Consider the following 22,038-nt stretch of genomic DNA (forward strand, 5'->3'; position numbering starts at 1 on the left):
TGGGCTTGTAGGGTCCACGGGCAGCTGCTCCTCTCCTGCTGACACGCTGCAAACGTGTGCTATGAAAAGCAACCTCACGTGGGTCCTCCCCGTGCCGAGGGGGGCTATAAACTGTGGAGCTGAGAAAAACAGACCGATTGTCCATATTAAAAGCTAGAAACCAACGAAGAGTAGGTGTTTCCATACCACGAGCCCTCGGTTATCACCTAAGAGATGAACATCAGGATCGTCAACGTCAGTGAGGTGGTAAAATGAGGCCGTGCACTGAAAGTGCGGAGGAGAGGATGGGAGCCTGAAGGGTTTCAGGAGGTATTGCCTCACCGGTTCTTGAGGCGACTACTTCAAGATACCAGTGGAGCAGGTCAGTGGAAAGCAAAGGGTGTAAGTACATGTGACAGGCTGCAGCGTGAATTCTTAAAATGACTCCAGGGAATTTCCCTTTCCATTGCAGAAAGGAAGTCAGCACTGATGCTACGGCACTGAGAAATGTTGAAGTGGAACCAGAAAGGATATAAAATAAGAAAGAAGTAGGATGTTGGAAACAGAAAAGCAGGGCAATAAAGGTTAAAGAGAAGGTGAGGTAAAGGAAAAAAAAAAAAAAAGTGAAGATGAGCATACAAGACAGTGTGCACAGAGCAAAGAACAAGAACACGGGGAAGGGATGGGGCAGCAAAAAAAGGAAAGAAAGGGAAGAAGAGCTCCTGAGAGATACTAAACATTTTGGTGCCAGTCCAGTATTGATTCAAACATTGTCCAAAATGAGGGCTGGAGCGTTTTCCAGGGCCAATTCGAAAACACGCAGTTCTGTGAATCAAAAGAATTTTACAGAACACGGAAAAATCTGCTCGAGCATGTCCAAAACTATTCTGGCTCTGGAGGACTGCTGTGGAGGGACAGATGAAGCCCACATTAGAGAAGATCAGCTCCCAGTTACAGTTTGCTCTGCTGCGTTATTAGAAGACAAGTGAAGAGTCTTTTAGAGAAACTAACCTGAATGCTGATCACCGATTTTCAGCAGAATTTCTCTTTCAAACTTTTTCTTTGATATAGGTGAAACTGTCCTCCCAACATCGGTAGTTCAAATCAGACAGTAGAGTACAAGATAACTACAAGGAACCATCAAAAAAAGCAGAAATATGAATAGAAAATAGTCTCCAGGAAAAAAATTAGTACAGTTGACTATTATCCCTTACACTTTAAGTGCAGAGGGTTTTGGATTTATCCTTTCTGAAAAGAGACTACTCCCCCCTCCCTCTGCCAAGTTAGAGTATTTATTTGAAAGAAAGGAGGAGAATAGATCCCCTCACATTTTTCCTGACCAATGTAAATTGATTACTGTATAATCGTAGTGTCTCTATCAAATGGGTGAAGAGGAAATTGTAATGATGTGTGGAATGCGTAGGTTGCCCAGAGAGGCTGTGGATGCCCCATCCCTGGAAACATTCAAGGTCAGGTCAGACGGGGCTTTGAGCAACCTGATCTGGTTGAAGACGTCCCTGCTCATCGCAGGGTTGGACTAGATGATCTCTAAAGGTCCCTTCCAACCTGACCCATTCTAAGAAGTTCATTCTGCAAAGCGTGTTCAGAATAAGCCTAACACACACTGCCACCCGCAGCCCTTGTGACCCACAGGGACTCCTCTGGAACCAGAAGCTGGTACCAGGATTTGTCCAGCCTGCTGGCCACGTATTGACTGACTTTGAGCGTTATGCAGAGACACTCTAAATGGACAGACCGGTCTTGCCTTGAGCAGATCTTGATGGGTATTCTGTGCCAATACTAGCTATGGGAGAGAATCGTATTGGTGTAGTCCCTCTGCTAAATTTCCTCCTGGATGTGGGTAAGGGCTGTTGGCATCTTTTCACAAGTACTTACAAGAAGCCAATCAAAACAAGAAGCGAACCCCACAATCTTCAAATAAAAATAGAAAATGTTGACTAAGAAGGGACAAAAAGTTCTGGGAAGCCACAAATCTGAATAAATAAGCATCAATTTTATTGAATCATGAATAATTTAAGACTGGTACAATCATCAGCTTTATTCTCCATGACACAGGGGGCGGGGAAGGGGGAGAAACGGGAGGGTGAGAAAGGGGAGGCATGATCTCAAACAGACCATTCACAAATTCCAATCCTAAATGAGAACTGAAAATTAAATAGGGAGAGGAGCAAATGGAAAACATCATAAACGTACACAAAATACTCAATTCCTAGTTTTTCTCTTTAAAAATGGCTAGAAAAAATTCATCAAAATGCAGCACTTTTAATCAAATATTTACATTTCTATGTTACAATGAAAAAATGTACATCTTATAGAACATATTTCATAAACTGTTCCACTGGAAACGACTAGATCAAAACAGCAACCTTCCATTTAATATCGACAAAGAAAGATTTTTTTGCTTTGTTTTTTGTATTTTTTTTTCCTCGAAAGAAAATTGCCACATTTAGACAAGATTTCATACACATAATATCGAAGTTAAGCATCAACAATGAAATATCAGTTTGCTTCTTTCAAAATGTACAAAAAGGTTAACCAACCCCCTCCCTCCCCTTCCCCAAATAAACCGCATCTCATTTATGGCCTGTATCATTCTTGGCAGTTCTGAAGGAAAGAAAATGGTTTATACTTTCAATTTATAACTCAACATGAATGTTGCATAGAATCTTGCATTTCTTTCTTGTTGATTTTTTTTTTAAACAAGCCAACTTTGCAAGGAAAAAAAGGCAAAAAAAAAAAAAAAAGGAAGCGTTTTGAATAGGCCTTAAAGGAGAACAAAGTCACTTAAAGAAAGACTTAACCTATGAAAAGTCTCGATAAAAACTAAGACGTGTGCACAACAGGTAACCCTGCTTCCCAAAAGTTTCAGAAAAGACACTGAATATTGTGATGCTTAGAACGACTAGCCTACTCAAAATTGCCTCTCACTGTAATCCGAGCTAGTGTCAATAAAAAAATAATAGATAACAGAAATTCCTTCCTGAGCTTAAGCACAGGATTAAAAATGAGAAAAAAAAAAAAAAATACCCCATTTCCCACAAATAAAACACCATTTTAAACATGTCTTATAGCACTCAGTTAAAGGTTAACTGAGACATTTTCTAGGATATTAAGTCCATTTAAAGCCCTAGCCCTGCAACTGTTTTATGTTTGTGGGGTTTTTTTTATTTTTTTAATTTTTTTTTAACAGGCACATGCTCTATCTGCATGGATTCAGTTGGGGGATAAGGTACCAAAATTCACAGTAGTAGCAGGTAAAGTCAGTGCTGGGAAGCAGAATTGTCAAGACTACTGGAAAAATTAACCTCTCTCAAACTCGTCATCAGCATGCTATGTATTTGATTCCATACAGATTTATCCCATTTTTTTACAGTACCAAGAGCTGGATTAGGAACATTAGCTGAGTAACCCTTGGTATTTCATTCAGTGAAATAATGAAACAGAGTTCATAAGGTTAAAACAGTAACAACACCAAGCTCTTCCCCCCATCATTAAAATATTTAAATTTTTCTTTTACAATATTTTTTTCTTAAAAAAAAAAAAAGTCATCAGCACTTAAAAGTTGTAACAGGAGCAGATTCAAGACCAGCTCAGTAAGACAAAGTACAGTTATATTACAGAAAGTCATGAGGTATAATAAAACGATCCTCTCAAGCTGAGTCACAGAAGCATGAACTTGTCTGTTGTATTACTTTAAACCCACAAGCTCTTAAAAAAGTGTTTGCAGTAAGTTTTCTTTCTGTACATTGAAAAACCAGCATATTCCTGTAATTTATTCATGACAGCATTTATTATAGTTGAAAAGCTTTTTTTTTCTCCTGCATGTATAAAACAGCTCTTCAGTGATTTATTAGCTGCAGATTGATATGAACCTGAAAAGTTATCTCATTTCCCTCCTTTTTTGTCACATTTAAACAAATTCTAGTATTTCATACAAACAATATTCACAGCAACTTATGATATTCCAAGAGATGACTTTAGCCCTGTTTCTTTAAATAAAATTCCATAATATACAGCACTAATTTAATCAAACACAATTAGTACAAAATAAGGCATCGCTTTAAAAGTCAGCACCAAAAGACAGCTGGAAAGGCTAGTACAAATCAATATTGAGGAGTGATGTTTTTGCTGAGGTACAGCTGACGTTGTGGTGACGGTGGTGTAAGCATTTGCTGCCGTAAAAAGGAAAGTGCAATTCTTTGGGAGGTGTTCTTGTTCCCCAACAGAAGTACAAGCCTTAACACTGATAGTGTACGTGTGTGCGTTCGGAGAGGAGGAGAAATAAAACCAGGTTCACAGCTCTGCCAAAACTCAACAGCATGGCCCAGCTAAACTTAAAAGATGCAGTACCTTCCCTCCTTTTTTTTTCCAGACCTGAATACTGCTAAAATACTAATTTTTTTTTTTCAATTAAAAAGAAAAGTCGTGGAAGTAAATGTTGTCACTAGAGTAGCACTGGAACTGTCACAGAGCTGAGTTTTAATTAACCCATTTATGGTTGTGCTGATTGGAACGAAACCTCTGAACAAACCCCCAAGTTTTTAGAAAACGGCTGTAACATTTCATGGCAAGAATTAAAAACCGAAAGTCCGATTAATCCCTTTCCAGGGGTGTAGCTCACCTCCGCGTACAGGGCTCGCAACGCCTGCGCGCTGCCGAAGGTCCTTTGGAGCTGAAGGACTTCACGGGGCACGGCCCTTTCGCTGACTTCTGCAGAGGAGGCAAACTCGCTCTCCTCAGGGTAAATAAATTGGGTGTAACGCCGCTGAAGTCAACCGAGCTGGTCACGTGGATGAAAGTGGGAAGAGAATCAGGCCCTGACTAGCAAAGGGCTACCCGATCTTTCACTTGTCGTGGGATTGATTGTTACACAGTGTTTGAAAAAACCTGATTTGTTCAGACTGTATATATATTTTTATATATTCCTATTTATATATATATCTTTATAAACACACAATGAAAGAAAGCCAAGGTCTCAGACTGGCAAGGAGAGCAGCGCTTTTTCTTTTCTTTTTTTTTTTCTTTTCTCTTTTTTAATATTTATTCAAACTTCCCTGTTTTGCAGCTTTGCCTTTATTGAGTATTACTACCAAGGCAAACGATATTGTTATAGCACCAGAACTATATGAAGCTGCGTTTAATCCGCAAAGCTGATTGGTAAAAGTCCAGCCCTCACCTAAATGTGTTTGGTCAGAAGCAGCATAGGCAAAAATTTCCTCTCCCCTCTCCTTCCGGACAGTACATGGCACAAAGCTGTTTGCTTCATAGCTGTGAAGTTCCCCCGCCCGCCCCTTCAACTTTTAGTCATGATGATTATTTTTAACATCTTCAGTATCTTAGGCATGAGAGCTTACAGCAACTAAACAGAAGAAAACAAAGGAATAGTGCAGTTCTCATCATCATCAAAAGAAAAACAATACAAAGGTTGCTTGGGTTGCCTGCACCCAGGTTCAAGACTGACTCCAAGCGTCTTGTTGTTCTTGCAGCTCTAATACTGAGATCCCAGCCCAGCCCAGGAACGTGTTCCTTTCAGGAGTCTGTGATCAGGGTTCTTGCCGAGTGGGAGAGCAATAATGGAGACAACCTCTTTCTAGCCGAGAAAGATCACAGCGTCGACTCCAGAGACGAATCGAGGATGTCGTCATGATGGCTGTTGCTGTTAGAGTCACTGTCGTAACTCTGGGGACTTGAGTAGTTGGCTGCTTCTTGCAGTCTCATGAGCATGTTCATCTGCAAAGGCACAGAAGTTCACAATTATTTGCAGCCTGAGGTAGGAAGAGTACCAACTCCATACGAAAGCTACAGTGGCATTCACTTTGGCAGTGGGTAACAAAGGAAAGGAAGAAACAAGCAGGGTAACTAATATTAAGATTAAGATATTAATTAATGTTAAGATATTCACTGGGATACTAACTGTAAATCATATTATAGTAGCGTGCCGGTTAGTCATAAAAAGTATGCTTTTCCAGTAAAGGTGAAAATGAGAAGACTGAAGGGGCTAGTCCACAGCCGTACTCGACAGGACTCTGCAAGCATCCTACCCCTGTCTTCCTCTGACCCATGGCAATACGGATGGATCAGTCAAAAGAGGCAAATCCAAATGTCCTAATATCTAGCTTGATATTTGCATAGGTATATATGAGCATGTAAAAACTGTAACACGCAATCTACACTCCCAGCTGTACAGAAAAACGTACACCTCAACAGAACAGCTTCAGGGCACGCAGTTTGCACAGCAGCTTCGGCAACTGTTTCCCGTTGCAAGAAAATGCATATTTAGTGTTACCTTCAAGCTCAATTTGTACATTCTATACATGTTGGCATCTCCCTATATGATCGTGTGGTATTTCTGATTCATTAATCAGACACCAGTCATGGAGACTATTAGTTCATATATTCTTGCAAAATCTCAATTTTCATCTGGTGTCAAGAATACAGCTCTAAAAGCCACCTGAAGTAAAGCAACAAGCCTATTTTGCGATTGTGGCAAAACAGGCTAGATGAAACGGTTCCGCTGTGCTATTCAAGTATGTGTAACAAGATCACATATTTAATTCCGCAGTGTAGAAATTAAGTTTATTACACACATCCTCAGTCACTCCTCAAAAAACGAATCCTCAAAATATCCTCAACAAATGAATCTGAAAAGCTTCTGCCGCTGTTTCTTGCAAAACCGTACGGCTTTCTGCGCGAATGCATTCCCTGAGCTGACTTGACGACTCCCCCAGAAATGCTGCCTTCTCGTTCTAAAACGCCCAGCTGTCCTTTACTCTTTTAATTCCTGCTTCTGATCCCTAGAAACAAGGGAAAGGAAGCCGTTCTGCTGTTTGCAAAATGACAGCTTACCAAAGGATCTCCTTCGGCATCACTCACTGGGACTTGTTTGCTGGTCGAGCCTTCCCGGGACATCGAGTAGCCGTCGAAGCCCACGTCTTCGGGTCGCAGCTGCAGCAGAGGAGGCCACTCGTGGTGCTGGGGGGTGGCCGCCCAGGGGTACGTGTCCATCACCCATTTGGCAGGATCCTCCCAGGGTGCTCTCCTCCCGTACAACTGGAAACGCATAAAAACAGGTAGAACGTTCCTATTAGCCTACCGTTTCCTAACCAAAATGAATGTGCCAGGAGTCTTGGGTAGCAGAGGACACTTGCAAGCAGGGCTGAACAAAACCAAGATTTCCCTTACTCTAATGACATACAAAGTTCTAGCTATTTTTGATGGCAACGGATTTGGAAGAGGCTGACCACCTCCTCTGAGACCGCAGTGCCCTTCTCTTGGCACCAGCTGAAGAAAGGGAAACCTGAAAATAACCTCGCTTAATAAAGTTAACTTAAATAAAGTCAATACGCAAAAGAGGCCCTCGGTGTCGACACCCAGATCGCACCAGCAGCTGCCTTCCTTATCGACGTTTGCCATCGTCGTCGTGAAACTGCCATCTGTGGAACGCGTAGGAGGAAACGGGAGACCTGTCATCAGGCAGTAGCGATGGATGTCACAGCAAAAGGTTTTCAAGTCAGGGGAATTTCTTTATATTCAACCAAGAAAAAGCGCCAGCAGGATTTGTCTGTGGTCACGTTGCTATTTCAAGTAAGCAAGCTTCATTTCAAAACCTTTTTCTGTTTTGAACAGACTGTGTTACTGAATCCCAACGTATTCTTCTTGTTGTATTTAGTTAACATTGCCTTCATTAGACAATAAATTAATTTTAATGCCACATGACTTTCAAAAGCATTACTACAGCTTGAAGCCACTTGAAAACTTTTACTTCTGCTTTATAAATCTCAGCCTAAACATCCTTCAGCAACTGGAGTTCATTCCCTGCATTTTGAACTCGGAGAACTCTCCTGCACAACACACAGGGGAAAAGCAGTGGTCTAAAAGAAATTCATCAGCTCTCCGACGGATCTATGACTATCTTGCTTTCCTCACCGCTATTTCTTCTTGGGGTTTTTTTTGTGGTTTTATTTTTTGCACGCACAAAGTATTAAATGGCTCTGAATACCAAGATCTGCTTTATTCTGAAGCAGAACGGAGCGAGTCCCAGGGCTGAGCAGAGGTGCCCAGCAGATGGTGCTAGGTGATCTTAAACTTAAAACCTTAAAGCCTCTCCCACAACCCAAATACTCGGTCATCCTTGAGCTCTATTAGATTATTTTCCCAGCATAATGTCTCCAAGCTGTGATAAACCAGATCTCCTATTTTTCATCTCGTGCTCGAATTTACAGCAATACATGTCAGTTGCTAAGTGGAGAGGATTTTATATTTTTTCACATCTTTGCTACCCAGAAGGTCTGTGTGGATCCTAGCTCACTTCTGGAAATCAGCTAGTAAGAAAAATTCCCATTTCGATATATGAAATCACGTATCTTCGGCAGATGAGACACTGAACAACTAACTCGCTATTCCCTTCCACGGCAACCAGTTCCGTCCATCCCTTTCACACGCACGTTTTCTAGGGAGCAATTACGGGGCCAAGGATGGAACGGGTTGCTTCCCAAAGCACCAAAGAGGAATGACTGGAGTAAGAGCGACGGTGGCAGGAAGCCACAGGGACTCTGGGTCCTTTTTTTGCTGGTGCTGCATTCTGTATCGATACACCAAGCAGGAAGAACTGGGGTTTTATGTAACCCTCTAATTTTCACATCCCTGTTTTGAAGAACAAAAAACCTCAGCTCCAATGGGAGCAATTATTGTAAGGATCCATTTGGCTCGCTTCTCTTTGACCCAAAATAGTTCTCTAAATGAGAAACAGAAATATAAAAATAGCTCAGTTTAGATCCACAGAGATCAGAGTGAAATCAGCAGTCCACCCTTCCTTTCTGGCAGGCAATTTCATGAGAGAAGATGTGTTCTCGGAGGAGCCTTTGTGGGTGTGGGGGACAGAAAATAGCCCCAAATGACACACACGTTTCTAGCATTAGCTTGTTAATTAGCACAACTCTGGCTACTCTTTCAGTACTGAAGTCTCATTCTTAGCCACAGACTTGACAAAAGAGAAATTCTAGACTAAATTGAGAAATTATTTCAATGGAAATGAATTAGTGGAATTTGGGGAAATGACACTGAAGCGGATACAGAATCTGCAGCACGAAGTGAGAAACCAAAAGCCTTACACTTGGAACGCAAGTCATTCAAATAACCTAAGGAAAGATCCAGATATAGAAGGCAAAACAAGCAAGCAAAAAGATGGTTTTATTAATTGTTGTTCTTTGTCTTCATTTCTGTTACTAATTTTTCAATGCTTTCCAAACCTACTCGTCAGCCAGTAGGAGAGCTTCAAAACACAGTACAAGGAGCCCGAGAATCACTGTGAGTATCAGTTTTCTCCTTCCCAGGAGGAAACAAAGTCACATGAAATCTTTACACTTGTTTTAGGTCAAAAAGATTATTGGCTCCCATTACCTTCCTTGATAGGAATTTTTATGTAAAACGGGTCTGCTGTTCTATTTCCAGCAAAGCTCCTCTATGTGTGTCGTACTTTAGGCCCTATCATGTTCCTCATCTTTAAGAGCTCATCACAATCATCCCAAAGAAAATGAAGCCTCCAGGCACTGACAAATTTCAAATGGCAAACATAGTTTGCACAAATTTTAACCAAAACTTGTTGAATTCATGTATTTCATTGATTTGTGAGAAGCCATTGGTAAAAGCTGACTTTTCTATGACAGGGTTGTCTTCTTTCTGTTAACATCTATAAATCTCTGCTGTATAGATAGCAAACGAAACCCGAGGTGGTTGTTAACTGGACAATGTAAAGTCCAAGTCCCTGCCCTGCTTTTTTTTTTTTTTTTTTTTTTTTTTAGTACTTCTTCAAGGACACAGGCTGGTGCATTTTCATGACTTCTCCATTCTCTGCAGAGTACTCCGTGCAGATGAGAGCTGAACCTCTAATACAGAAAGGGTACCGCATAGAAAAGAAACGTAACAAAAAAGTAAATCAAAACCAAACCTCCAGTATTTTCCAAGAGAAGTCTTTCACGCTTTTTTTTTTACATATCTTAATGGCAAGGCACCCTGACAAACACTGCAATGGCGAGCCCTAAGCAGTAGCAGAATGGAGAACTGTTGTTCACAACCATGAAGGAAGCATTCTGCAACACAACTGGTTCTCCATGGAGCTCATACTTGCAGTTATTTCATGTTTCGGAAAGACTTCAGACACAGAGACTTACGTGATGAAGAACCTATTACTTCTCTAAGTAAAATTTCATAACTGTTAATTGTTCTTACTAATAACAAGCTGTGTCTTGCTTATAGTTTGCATTTTTCTAGTCCAAACTTGTCAAACAACCACTAGACTTTTTTTTTTCCTTGCAAGCCTAAAGCAGAAGACTCCCATAGACCAAGTAATATTTTAGCTTCCTCTTGAATAAACTGAATAGTTTGAGCTTCTCGTATCTGTCATGGAATAATGCTTCCTGTATCTCAATGATACCTATTGCTCTTTTCTGAACCCTTTCCACATTTTTATCTTTCTAATGAGTCCTTCTACATACAGAAGTACTACCTTCTTCCTACCTTTATCAGATCTAATTATAGGTTATGCCCTCTAAATGGCATTTTTCCTCTTACCAAAACACAAGCTCCCAACACATTGCCATAATTTCCTACTCTCCATCTACCTTTAGCCCTTTTCTAATCTTCCAGACTCTCACTGTGATCCACCTTTTTATTTCTGTATGTGTGATCTTGTGTTTAGTTCTATGGAAAAAAAAGTGACTTGAAAATCAGCCGTCTGCTAACAGATGCTGCAATGGGAAAGCTTCAGGTTCCCCCACCTATCCTGGCTCTTCGTGTTACCAAAATACAGGGAGAGCTTTCTCACAGAAAAAGCTGTATCAAAAATAATTACTTTCATGTATGCAATGTCCAGAATTTACTGATATTTGATTATGCCGTCTCCAAAATTGTCTTCTAAACTACGTGCTGCCATGCTTATTTTGTGAACAGAGGACCGAAGAATAAAAAAAGGTCATTTTTTCCATAGTTGCATGGCAAGTCAATAGCAATCCTCTGTGGAGCCCTCCTCCTGATCCCAACAAGCTTTATGGTCGTACAAACACTAAGAATTGCGTGGCAATGCATAAAACTATCCAAATTGCTAGAGTATGAATCAGTTACTAAGTACTGGCAATCAATGCTGATTTCACTATGGCCTCTGAAAGAATTATGAAGGACTCTGCTAAAAAATTCATCCTGTAGACTGAGAAGTAATCAAAATGTCACTGATACTGATCCTGTCACTCATTAATACGTTTCTCTCATTAATATGTTTCTCTCCATACACAGCTTTGTTCCTCCTCTGTTGAAAGATTTGATTTACAAAGGAAAATCCATTAACGAAGTTAATGACTACAAACACGTTCTTCACACGCACCGTACAATTTTAAGGTGTGCTTCTGGAACAGATTATTGAAGATACTTGGGTGTCTAACTCCCCCCATTGAAAAAATCAGTAGTTTGGCATCTAAACACTTTTCAAAAAACTGATTTGGACTTTTGGTGCCTCCACTCCGTATTTCAAAACTGTTTGCACAGCGAAGAGAATAATTCTGCCTAAGTGACAACTTAGGATACATTTTCACAGACGTGCAGGTATTCAGCGTGCAAAGTTCTGTCTACAGAAAACGTTGCCGTTATTCAGGTTTTTCCAGTGCTGGGTTGTCTTTTGAATAGATAGCATTCAAGACCTATGGTTTTTCACTTTTGCCTGCTCACCTGTAGCCCTTCTCTAACTGCCTCCAGAAGATATGGGATGATGGAGTAGTTCCACAAGTCAGTAAACCAAACTCTAGAACCATCTACGTCTATCGGGCAGGAGAGGAAGAGCCGTGGACCTGGAAAGGGAAATTCAGATCACAATCATGATATGCATCAAAATAGGATCAAACAAAAACTTCCAGCCCCCTGGAGAAAGAAGCCGAGGATGAGAGAACGTAAGTTGCTACCTGGTGAACTGCTCTTCCTGAGCTCAAAAATCCTCTGAATCTACTTGAAAAACTATAGCCTTCAAGGTGACAACAATTAACCAGATCTTTTTACACAGTTTTTATCCAGGACTTAGAAAGAAGTCCTATTTTCTTAGGGGGGGGAAAAAAAAAAAAAAGTTTAGAAACTTCTTGTACAGTTTGCCTGAGAGTACACTGCCATCTAAAAGTGGGGCTTTAAAGAAACCTTTTTTAGCACAAGGAAATGTACACAGATGCACCTGATACCTAAGGAAATAAAATACATATATTTACATATGCCTGGGCACTTACCAATAGTAACATCAGAGGAGCTGTGAGCCTCCAAGAATTTGTTCAGATGTTGCCAGACCTTGGGAATCCAATCAATAATTTTAACCAGTTCTGCATTTCTCATCCTGCCGCTGATCTCTGTTTCAATTAGTTTTCTTCTCAAGAAACGGCCAAGAAAGCCTTTGACCGGCTCAGTGTGGTTAGCACATAGCACCCATCTATGGCAGAACAGCAGAAATGTCCATTATTTCTCTTTCATGCTACTGAACATAACTATTCTGGACTAAATTTCTCTTATGATTTCTAGATTATCATCATCATGATCAAAACGGGCTATCCCAGTCACATATGTTTCTTAGCAAAAATTATTTTGGAATCATGAGTTCACTAGATGAAACAATTTGTATTGTGTATTGTTTCAGCTTATTTCTCGTTCAGTATCTGCTTTGCCTATTACCTTATTTAAAATTTGTTAGAGGATCAAATATCTTAACATTCCTCCAAAAACGAAAAGTTTCATGAACCGCAGTTACTTTAATAACAGCATCATAACAAAGCTGCACATGTTAGGGCAGCAGCTACTAGCGAATGGTATTTCTCTTTTAGTTTGCTGTTACAGCTGATAAGAACAATTTCAGATGACTCAGTAGCCATTACTGCTTTGCCAGCCCACAAACATAAATGAGAAACATGAATAAACAGTACCTGAAATTATGGTGAAGTTGAAGATTAGGTGTTGAGGAGGTGGCTTGGTTCATCGTGCCAATAATATACGGACTATTAAAAAAAAAAAAATAATCAAGTAAATAAAACTTGGAAATTTTGAGAAACAACTTTTTAGGAAGATCTCAACGTTAGAAAAGGTTATTCAAACCTCTTTTGTCAAGGAAGTGTTTTGTAGTTACTTATAACCAGATTCTCTACTGAGAACCCGACTTCTGAGAACATCAAATTCTAAAAGCAAAACAGAAATCTCAAAGCAGGATCGTTCACTAAAAATGGGGCTTTAGTATTGAAGATCCATTGCATGAAATGAATGCGAATTACCCAAACCCTCTACTACTTTTTTATTACTGATTTCAGAGGAATTGATCATTTTATGAAGAAAAAAACCCTCTGCAGTGCTTTCCATAATGTGGATGGTCTGGCCATCTCGGTCCACTTTACCAAATTAATCTCGAGTTTGGTTTTGCGATCACATTTTGCAATGGCAGTGGTCTGACTGCAGTACTGAAATCTGGAGTGTGTTCTGATATTATTTCTTTACCATTTGTGGTACTTGCAGTTTAGAAGTCCATTAAAGATCTCTCCCAGGGAGCTGACGTGATGCAAATTATCCAAAATGATTACAAGAGGCATATCCACAGCGTTGTTTTCACTGTTACACTGGTCTGCTAGGTTGGACAGGTATTGGCGGAGTTCCTGCGAAGCGCATATAAAGAAAAGAAAAGAAAAGAAAAGAAAAGAAAGGAAAAGAGAATTTTCATCATATTCCTTTAAAATCCAGTGAAGATGCATAAGCTACTGTCTTTGTGACCTAAAGCAAAAGAGCCTGCCATCTTACAAATGCACACATTTTCCATGAGAAAACAGAAGAATATGGTTTTCCTTCCCTTTTGTAGGTTATGCTGAAGATTCCAAGACTATTATCAGAAATCCTGTGTGAGATAAGGGCTTAAAGGGGACTAAGATTTTGCCATTTGGTTTGTGTTTTTTCATTCGCGCTGTCCTAATCTGACACTCAGAGGTCTGAAATGTATTTTAATTTCTTTTTGGGAACTTGTTCAACTCTCTGTATATCAAACCAAACTTTGCATTCCAGCTAGGTTTGTTATATCTTCTTGCAACTGTGCTTCTATCAAAATACAGCTGATAAAATTAATCTGGAAAAAAGCATCCCTCGGCAGAGCGCAAATTCGGATGCCTTCAGTGATGCTGCGAAAGAAGGATGAGCTTCAGGAAAATGTGCCTAAGGCCATCAAATATACAGGTTTGGTTTTTTTTTTGCCTTTTTTTCTTTTTTTTTTTCTTTCTTATCTAGACGTTCACTGGAGGTATATTCAGCAAAACCAGCAGCACATAAAAAAGCAGTGACCTGCCTTACCGGCACAGGAATGTGTCTGGACAACAGTCACTTCAAACACAGCATATGCAGATTACAACTGCTGATACTCGCAGCTGCAGAAACTCTTGACAGCCTAGAGATGCATCTGAGGGTTTTTGGAAAAATGCCCACGTGCAATAGGGATTGCTGAAGTTGCTGGGAATTTTATGCAGGTGTTTTAACTTCCTGGGCAATTCTCAGGCTCCTAACCACTTGAAAATCATGACACCTTTAGGTGTTTAAATATACACCTGGAAGCCTTCTGTTTCAGGCCCTTAATCAGGTCAATCTGCAGTTCTGAAAACCTTCAGTATTATTCCCTTCAGGATTAACATAATGCTTTAAAAAGAAAGGTAAGTTTAAAATCAGCTTTCGATGGATTAATAAACGAGGAGTCTCTCGGTTTTGATATACGGTAGCATGAATTGTGCGAGGATGATTTCGGTGTCCTCACCTTACTGGATTTATGGTCCACGTTGAAGGTTGCAATAATGCCATCGGCCAACTCCCTGCCCTCTCTAAGGACCATATACTCAGACAGACGGTTTGCTAGGTATGTTTTACCAGTGCCGCTGGGGCCAGATAAGATAATCCGCCTGTGTTCCATCAGGAGAGAGACATAACGCTGCAGTATAGGCTTTGGGATCAGCGATTCAAACACCAGACCGTCCAAACTGTTCTCGCAGATACCTGCAACAGGAAAAGATTCCTCCGTTAGAGGGCTTCCCAATTTTTACCTGAATTACCTGCATTTTTAAAAGGTTGGGGTTTGGGGTTTTTTTACTAAGTAGTTGCAAAGCAACCTCGTTAGTGGAGTTTGAACAAATCAAGATTAGTTGAAATGACTAGATAGTCAAAGCGGAGAACTGAAAAATGTGATTTTGTGAATGTACCTGGGCCCAATAATAGCAGGAGAAACCCCCAAAATAACACTTGGAAACAGCAGATTTAGATCCCACCTGACCAAGCTGTTGCTCACTTCAGAGATAAATCCCGTCCCCACCGTGGCATCCCCCGTGGTGGAGAGGAACACACCTAAAGCTGGTAAAACAAGTGCAGAAGTGACCCATGGGCTTAGCCTGGATCCTCCTCCAGCTTTCGGTTTTCCAAGTACTCAGCTGCATCCTACGGTGTCTAAGGCCCTATGAAAGCTGCCGTACTAAATGACTCCAGGCCACGCTTTTCACACACAAGCCGTCCATTTTGCAGTATTTCGCCGCGTACGGTACGCGTTCATCCAGAATTTACCTGTTTACTTTTGAATCGCTAGAGAAAAAAAGCAGCTATCATCAACTCCCCCTACTTTCCCAAACGCTTGTAATTAAACTCCTTCTCTGTATGCTGATAGTTATCTCTTCTAACATAAAACTCCTACTGATAAGCATTTACGCAATGTCAGCAGTCACTTTAGGCGGAATTGGCTCAGGGAAAATACACCATGCTTCAAAATAAACAGCAGAAAGGGAAGTTGGCAGATCACACAGAGGAATGTTTGCACCTCAGTGGTTACTTGGAATATTAAATATTTATATAGGCAGCTTTATAACTCAAAGGTATATGTGATTTTCCATAAATTGATTAAATACACTTCTATTTTATTGAAAACTGTTATCACATATGAACCTTCAAAGTACAAGTCAAGCCAATGCAAGTTAAACATAAAAACAGATTGCAGCTTTATAGATACAGCTAGTCCTTAAGCAATATTTCAAATGAGATTATACTATTGGACAATGTATTCCAAGTAAGCAGAGTACCCTGGGTTCACATCAAGCTTCAGTAAATTGAGATATTTCATGGCTTATTTTGTTTTCCTGCCCACTGATTTGCTACCCAAGGTGATTTGATTTTTTTTGTACCAATATTCAAAAAACAAAATACTTTCAGTCAAATGGCACAGCCAAACTTTGAAGTCGAGCTGCAGAGTGCCTGGCAACACTCTCAAATACTCTACTACTGTATGCAGATCTACGCTTGAGATTTCACTGGTGTAACCTCGAGCAAACTGATGCACATTCAAAATGCAGCGGTTGAGGATTTTTTCCCTCAAATCTAGTTTCACAGTATAGTTTTCATATAAAAACGGTTCCCTGAGAAACCCAATGAGAAATATGAGCATTAAGTTCTTATCAGTATGATATAATGAAATTGATGAGATTTCTGAAAACCGTATGTTTAAAACCCCAGATTTTAAAGTGTCCCATGAATTCTGGGATCCCTCCTTACTGGTGCCTAAGGAGGGACTCTTCAGCAAGACCAATCGAGCAAGTTAAATCAAGAATTTTTTTTACTCTGCATGAAAGAAATAACAACTATAGCTGTTACAAAGAAGTAATGAAATTCTGGGGCTTTATCCATTTGGAAGGTACTTTGCTGTTCAGACAACTCCACTACGTCCCTTGTGGTGTGAGGTCTTCTCCAGGACAACTCCAGGCATCAGTTCAAGAGAAAACTGCTGTGTGTGTAATTATTCCTACCGTTACAGGTTGAAAATTTGCTGAATTTATAGACTTGGCATACTTTAAGTGCTGTCTTTATCAAATGAAAATAGAAGGACTAGTAAATAAAGGGCAGGGGCGGGAAAAAGAAACAATAAAAAGTTTCTACTCCTCTGAGTTTCTCGACACAGCAAGCTTTGATAAAACTGTAATTAGCGAGAACTACAGCAGACAGGTCAAGCGTAATTACCTTTGATGGTAACTGAAATAGTGTTGTTTTCTCCAACCAGATAGCCACAGGGCAACAGCTCAGGTGTCTCCGCACTATTAGTGCGTTTGATTTCTCCAATGCTGTAGCCCAGAACGCTGTCTGAATTCAGTCCCAGCTGGCTCACGGGATCCACGTGAATGATATATTCCTAGGGTGAAAAAGGGACGCGAAAAGTCAGGCAGCACTGAAATCTCTGTGACTTTGTGCTACGGTATAATAGCAGTAATCGCAGCAAGTTCAATATTGCTTGGTGCCATCAAAATCTAATAGAAGAATTCAAGCACACAGCAAATTGTACTCACTGACCTTAAACAAGCGTCTTACGACCCCATCCAGAACATCCCATTTGGTCTTGCCACTGACTCCGATGCAGCCTATGAGGAAGGTGCGAGGCCTGGAATCCTAAATGCATAGAAATGTGAGTTTAAATTAATAAATAAATCCTAACTGTACCAGACAAGCCTGTTTAATGTAATTAAAACAGCGGCTTTTTTTGTGCTTTTAAATTATGGTGCATCTTTACCAGTCCATATGGTGAATTCTGAACGCTATATGAAATCCTTGTTTTCTACTGAACATTTTCTCCAGTGTTGAGAGTCACAAATCTTAAGTGGTACTGATGTTAAGTAAAAGGTATTTATTAATCAATCCATGAACAATTCAAAAACCTCTGAGAGGATTACAGCTTAGCCAAAAGACAGAAAGACTCTTAGGAAAATTCTAGGCAGAGAAGTTCACGGCTTGTTTTTCCATGACTTCACAGTCAAATAGGTTGCATTTGCAAGGCTTATCCTATTTACTTCTAGAAATGCTGCTGTGGACGTAGAAATCTAAATATATAAATAGAAATTATACATGGCTATATGTATAAATAGTTTATATATATAGAGTGAGGTTTTTTTATATATATATTTGTATACAACAACTTCTGTGTTATGTTTGGTATATGACAGCATTTTGTTTCTGACTTCGAAAGCAGATTAAAAAAAAAACAGAACTCACCTCATTTTTCTATTCTATAGCTGCCCTCACTGTGAAACATTCATTGAAAAAAACCCAATTTCTATCATAAAACTTATAGTTCAACTAAAACGTCAGGGAATGATTTCCACACGGTAACTTTATTGACTGTGAGCACAGTGGAGTCCAACAGGATTAGCAATTTACTTTTACTGTTCATTTGCTTAGCCAGGGCTGTATTTATTAATACAAAATTGGCATTTAATGGAAAGATCTGCTGAGTCAGTTTTACCTCCGATTATTCAAATTTTTGTCCCCCTCTTACAAAAGACATCAAATTATTTCTTAAATACACTTTTACAGATACTCATAACATGAGATAGCAAGGTCAGTGCTTGGTAAAGATGGTGTCGTACATTCATGCACGCATTATACACATGAGGTGGGCTGCAATTTTACAATATCAGAAATGTATTTGCGTATTTAGCATTCTTTCAATTACTTGTGAATGGAGAACATCTGAAAGATGTCATTCAAAATGGGATAGTTGTACCAGAGAGGACAACTTGAACTAGAATGATAAAGTATAGATCTCCCGGTCTGGATCGATTAAGTTATTCCAGAATATCGGTGCTTCTAGCACTTGGGTGCGCCATCTATCGACACATTTGATCGTCCTTATTATTAGTTAAAATTTTATTGAAGTTTAACAGGAAGGCCCAAGTGCTTTGTGCAACTTTTAAGATACCAGTCTTAAACAGATGCTATACCAAGGTACAGATGAGTCTGCTGAAGTCCTTGACGCCAAAAGAGCAGCCTGGTTTTCAGAAATACTACTGAAAGGCTTGAATTGCAACGTTATCACCTACGCCGCGGACACACGGTCTAGTCTAGCAATCCTGCGTTACCGACATGGTTCACGGCCAGGGCTGATGGCACCGACAAGAAACTGCAAAGTAAAAAGCTATTGCAGGTGAGTCCATGAGACAACTGAACTGGCGGCGTTGGCTCTCGGCAGTTCCAAGGAAGCGGGAGGGAGCCGAGCGCCTCGTCTATCGCTAGCGATACACCAGCAAACTATTTTGCTGAGAAAATTTTAAGAAGTCTTTTGCAAATAAGAGCCTCCGAACCAAACTGGATTTGAATTCCCTGGCACATTCCAAAGTGACTTTTATTTCCAAGCTGGGGACGAAACACAACTCACCTCCTTCCATTTCATTTCATCCTGAAAGTTGACAACTATTTTGACGTGCCTGCCTCCTTCTTTCCTGGCAGAGCCATCTCCAGTGTCATCTAACAGCATGTCTGTGAACAGAACACATCAACAGCTTCACAGCTGTATCTTAATAACAATGAAGACTATTCTGGTTCACGCCAACACGTTTATTGCAGTCAAACACGACGCATCTGGGCTTCGCATGCCCTGAGGTGAAACACAAGAACCAGGTTTACTGACTTCCCTACCAAGTACCAGTATCGCTCTTAAAAAGAGAAGGTCATTGAAAATTATTAGTCAGTTACTCTGTATTTTCCTTCCTACGATATATCCCCTGGCAAATGTACACCCCTAAATGGCTTTAAACATGACTCTTCGCAGCTGAGGTCATAATTGGACAACTCCGATCTAGGGTGTAGCAGACCTATGACGACATTTTAAAAGAAGGCTTTGTGCCAGCTCCTGACATATTTCCACACCTCAACTGTTAATAATTTTCATGCTTTCATTTTTCCATGGCTAACCAAACCAAATCTTCCAAGTGCAGGATAAAACCTGCCCACCGCCTTTCTCATTAAACTCACCGAGACTGGTTGACTCCGTGAGGTTCAAACTGTGTTGAGAGAGACCCACTGAATGTCTTGGAGAGGATGAAATGGAAACCTGAGACTGAGCCCTGCTACAGCTGCCGTGGTTTTCAGATTTCAGCCGATCATTTTCTGCTTTTAATTTTTCGATCTCACTCTTGAAAAGACAAGCGAGGGGTTAGAAGGCACGGTGAAAACACACTTAAAAGACAGCAACATAAGTACCTTAAGAATAAGTAATAGTTTAGCAGAAATGCCATTTTCGTAACTTTTTAATCTCTTTTAATAAATTAATGATTTTAATTATTACAATGTCCCTTCCATGAAACTTTTCAAAGTATCCTAGAAAACACAAATACGTGGGAATTCACTAAACACTGAAATGCAGCTACTTTAAGGCAGAGAGCATGGGAACGTTTTAAGAGGTTGCTGACGGTCAACAAAAATGATCTCTCCGTAGGCTTTTAGGGTTGAAACGGAGCTGCAGAGTTGAGGGCAGCAGAATTCATGTGTTCAAGCTGACTTTTAATGAAGGTACGAGGTTTAACACTGGGACAAAGCTAAATACAACTTTTAGTAAGCATTCAAAAACTTCAAATTTACCTTCTTTCAGGTCTTTACTGCGTGGCAGGTTGGCCAATCTTTCACACATCAACACAGACTGCAATATTTGGGGTGTTTTTTTCTTACCTGCATTCTGTTCATCGCCTCCCGAAGCTGGTCAAGCTGATGAGCAGAGCTAAGGGCTTCCAGACGAATGTCGGTCAACTTCATCTCCTTGTCTCTCAGCTCATTTCGTAACTGCATGACTGTTTCAGCTTCACTGTCGGTGCATTCGGAAATACTGGAGAAGATAAAAAACCAGACATTGAACGAGACCATTTGTTACTTTTTGGATGGTGCTTCTCCAGCATTTATTAGTAAAAGGGGAATAAACCCCTTTTATTCTGCAGGAAGCAGGCAACAGTGTCGGCTTATTGGATTAGTGATACCCTAAATCAGATATTAACTAGGTCATGGAAACATTAGAGAGTAGTGAAATAAATATGTCTGAGGGTTATTTTTCTTTAATCAGCATCTGAAACAGAATTCTGGAAATGACCTGCTATTGGATAGTCGTCTTTTTTTTCATGGTAGTTGCCATAAAGGAAAACTTCTAAAGCCAAAATCTAAATAAATTAAGGGGGTGCAGGCAGCAACAGCAGTTGGTTGGAGATTGATGAGTTTACAGACAGATTTAAAGCTCACCAGGTGCGCACAGCTGGGTTTCCCTGAACTGTTCTGGAGGGCTTTGGAACTCTACACCTATTCAAGCGTGATAAATTCCTGCTCGCTTTAAAGCACTCATGCTTAAAAAATTTTTGGTGGCGTTTTCCTTCCCTCCTCCCACAAAAAAAAGATCCTGGGTGAGTAACATTTCAGCACAGTCATAAGTGTATCTACATAAAGATCAACTACACAGCTGCATGCTTTGAGGGAGATTTCATTTAAAATGTCTCGCCCTAAATCAGGTTAATGAGAGATGTTTTCCCCATCAAAAAGCCAATAAGCCAAAATACACAACTCTTCCTTGTGCTCTAGCCCTCCCTCAGCTCCCATATTTACTCTTTTCTCCAGTTTAGCCTTTTGGCTTTCATGTCAAAATGAGACGTATGCACACAGCATTTTGACTGACGATAGACGGGATCATCATTTGACAATTTTCTGGCCTTAGATTTCTAAAGCACAATTTGCTGTAGTCACCAGAAACTCACTGAGTGAGGCTCAAGAGACTGAAGAAGCTTTAAAAAAAATTCATGGGGGATTATCTTCTGCTACTAACATTTCATCGCTATTATACGGCTGGAAACTATTGCTATTGTTTTCACCTCTTCATGTGAAAACAAGCGATGGGCAAAACTTCCAAGTCTGGGTACTTACTCAAATGCATTTGATCTAAAATCAGGCTGGAAGCTTTGCATGACATCTACAAGGTCGTAAGGCTGTCTGTTAATTGTATGTTTCACAATACTGCCTCTTACGACTTTCTGTTATTTATTTATCCTACGCAAGTGACGAAGCTACTCACAGAATTACCATAAAATCTGTTTTACAAAGTTTTCCAAGCACATTCTAAATGTGAGTTGAGACTCAGAACAGTGCGGTGAGACAACTACTTACTTCACAGGGGGCCAAAACGAAGCCTCAAGATTGCCTGTTACCTTCCCGTGAACGTAAAATGAGTTA

General features: G+C 40.2%; 1 protein-coding gene across 4 annotated transcripts in view; it reads right to left on the bottom strand.

Moving 5' to 3' along the window:
* Nucleotides 1–1,972: 1,972 nt before the first annotated feature.
* Nucleotides 1,973–22,038, bottom strand: part of NAV2 (neuron navigator 2) — a 420,329-nt gene continuing 400,263 nt past the window's right edge. For all 4 annotated transcript variants that reach the window (XM_069804094.1, XM_069804093.1, XM_069804091.1 and 1 more), the window contains 12 exons: nucleotides 20,503–20,656; nucleotides 19,810–19,969; nucleotides 19,214–19,314; nucleotides 17,356–17,451; nucleotides 17,029–17,197; nucleotides 14,795–15,030; nucleotides 13,504–13,658; nucleotides 12,942–13,013; nucleotides 12,258–12,454; nucleotides 11,716–11,834; nucleotides 6,847–7,050; nucleotides 1,973–5,730 (listed from right to left, as the gene is read on the bottom strand). In XM_069804094.1, the coding sequence (XP_069660195.1) occupies nucleotides 5,605–5,730; nucleotides 6,847–7,050; nucleotides 11,716–11,834; nucleotides 12,258–12,454; nucleotides 12,942–13,013; nucleotides 13,504–13,658; nucleotides 14,795–15,030; nucleotides 17,029–17,197; nucleotides 17,356–17,451; nucleotides 19,214–19,314; nucleotides 19,810–19,969; nucleotides 20,503–20,656 (1,789 nt within the window). In that variant the 3' untranslated portion in view covers nucleotides 1,973–5,604. The remainder of the gene's footprint in view (nucleotides 5,731–6,846; nucleotides 7,051–11,715; nucleotides 11,835–12,257; nucleotides 12,455–12,941; nucleotides 13,014–13,503; nucleotides 13,659–14,794; nucleotides 15,031–17,028; nucleotides 17,198–17,355; nucleotides 17,452–19,213; nucleotides 19,315–19,809; nucleotides 19,970–20,502; nucleotides 20,657–22,038) is intronic.

The sequence above is a fragment of the Haliaeetus albicilla genome, chromosome 16 (genome assembly GCF_947461875.1).
Source record: "Haliaeetus albicilla chromosome 16, bHalAlb1.1, whole genome shotgun sequence".
Classification (NCBI taxonomy): domain Eukaryota; kingdom Metazoa; phylum Chordata; class Aves; order Accipitriformes; family Accipitridae; genus Haliaeetus; species Haliaeetus albicilla.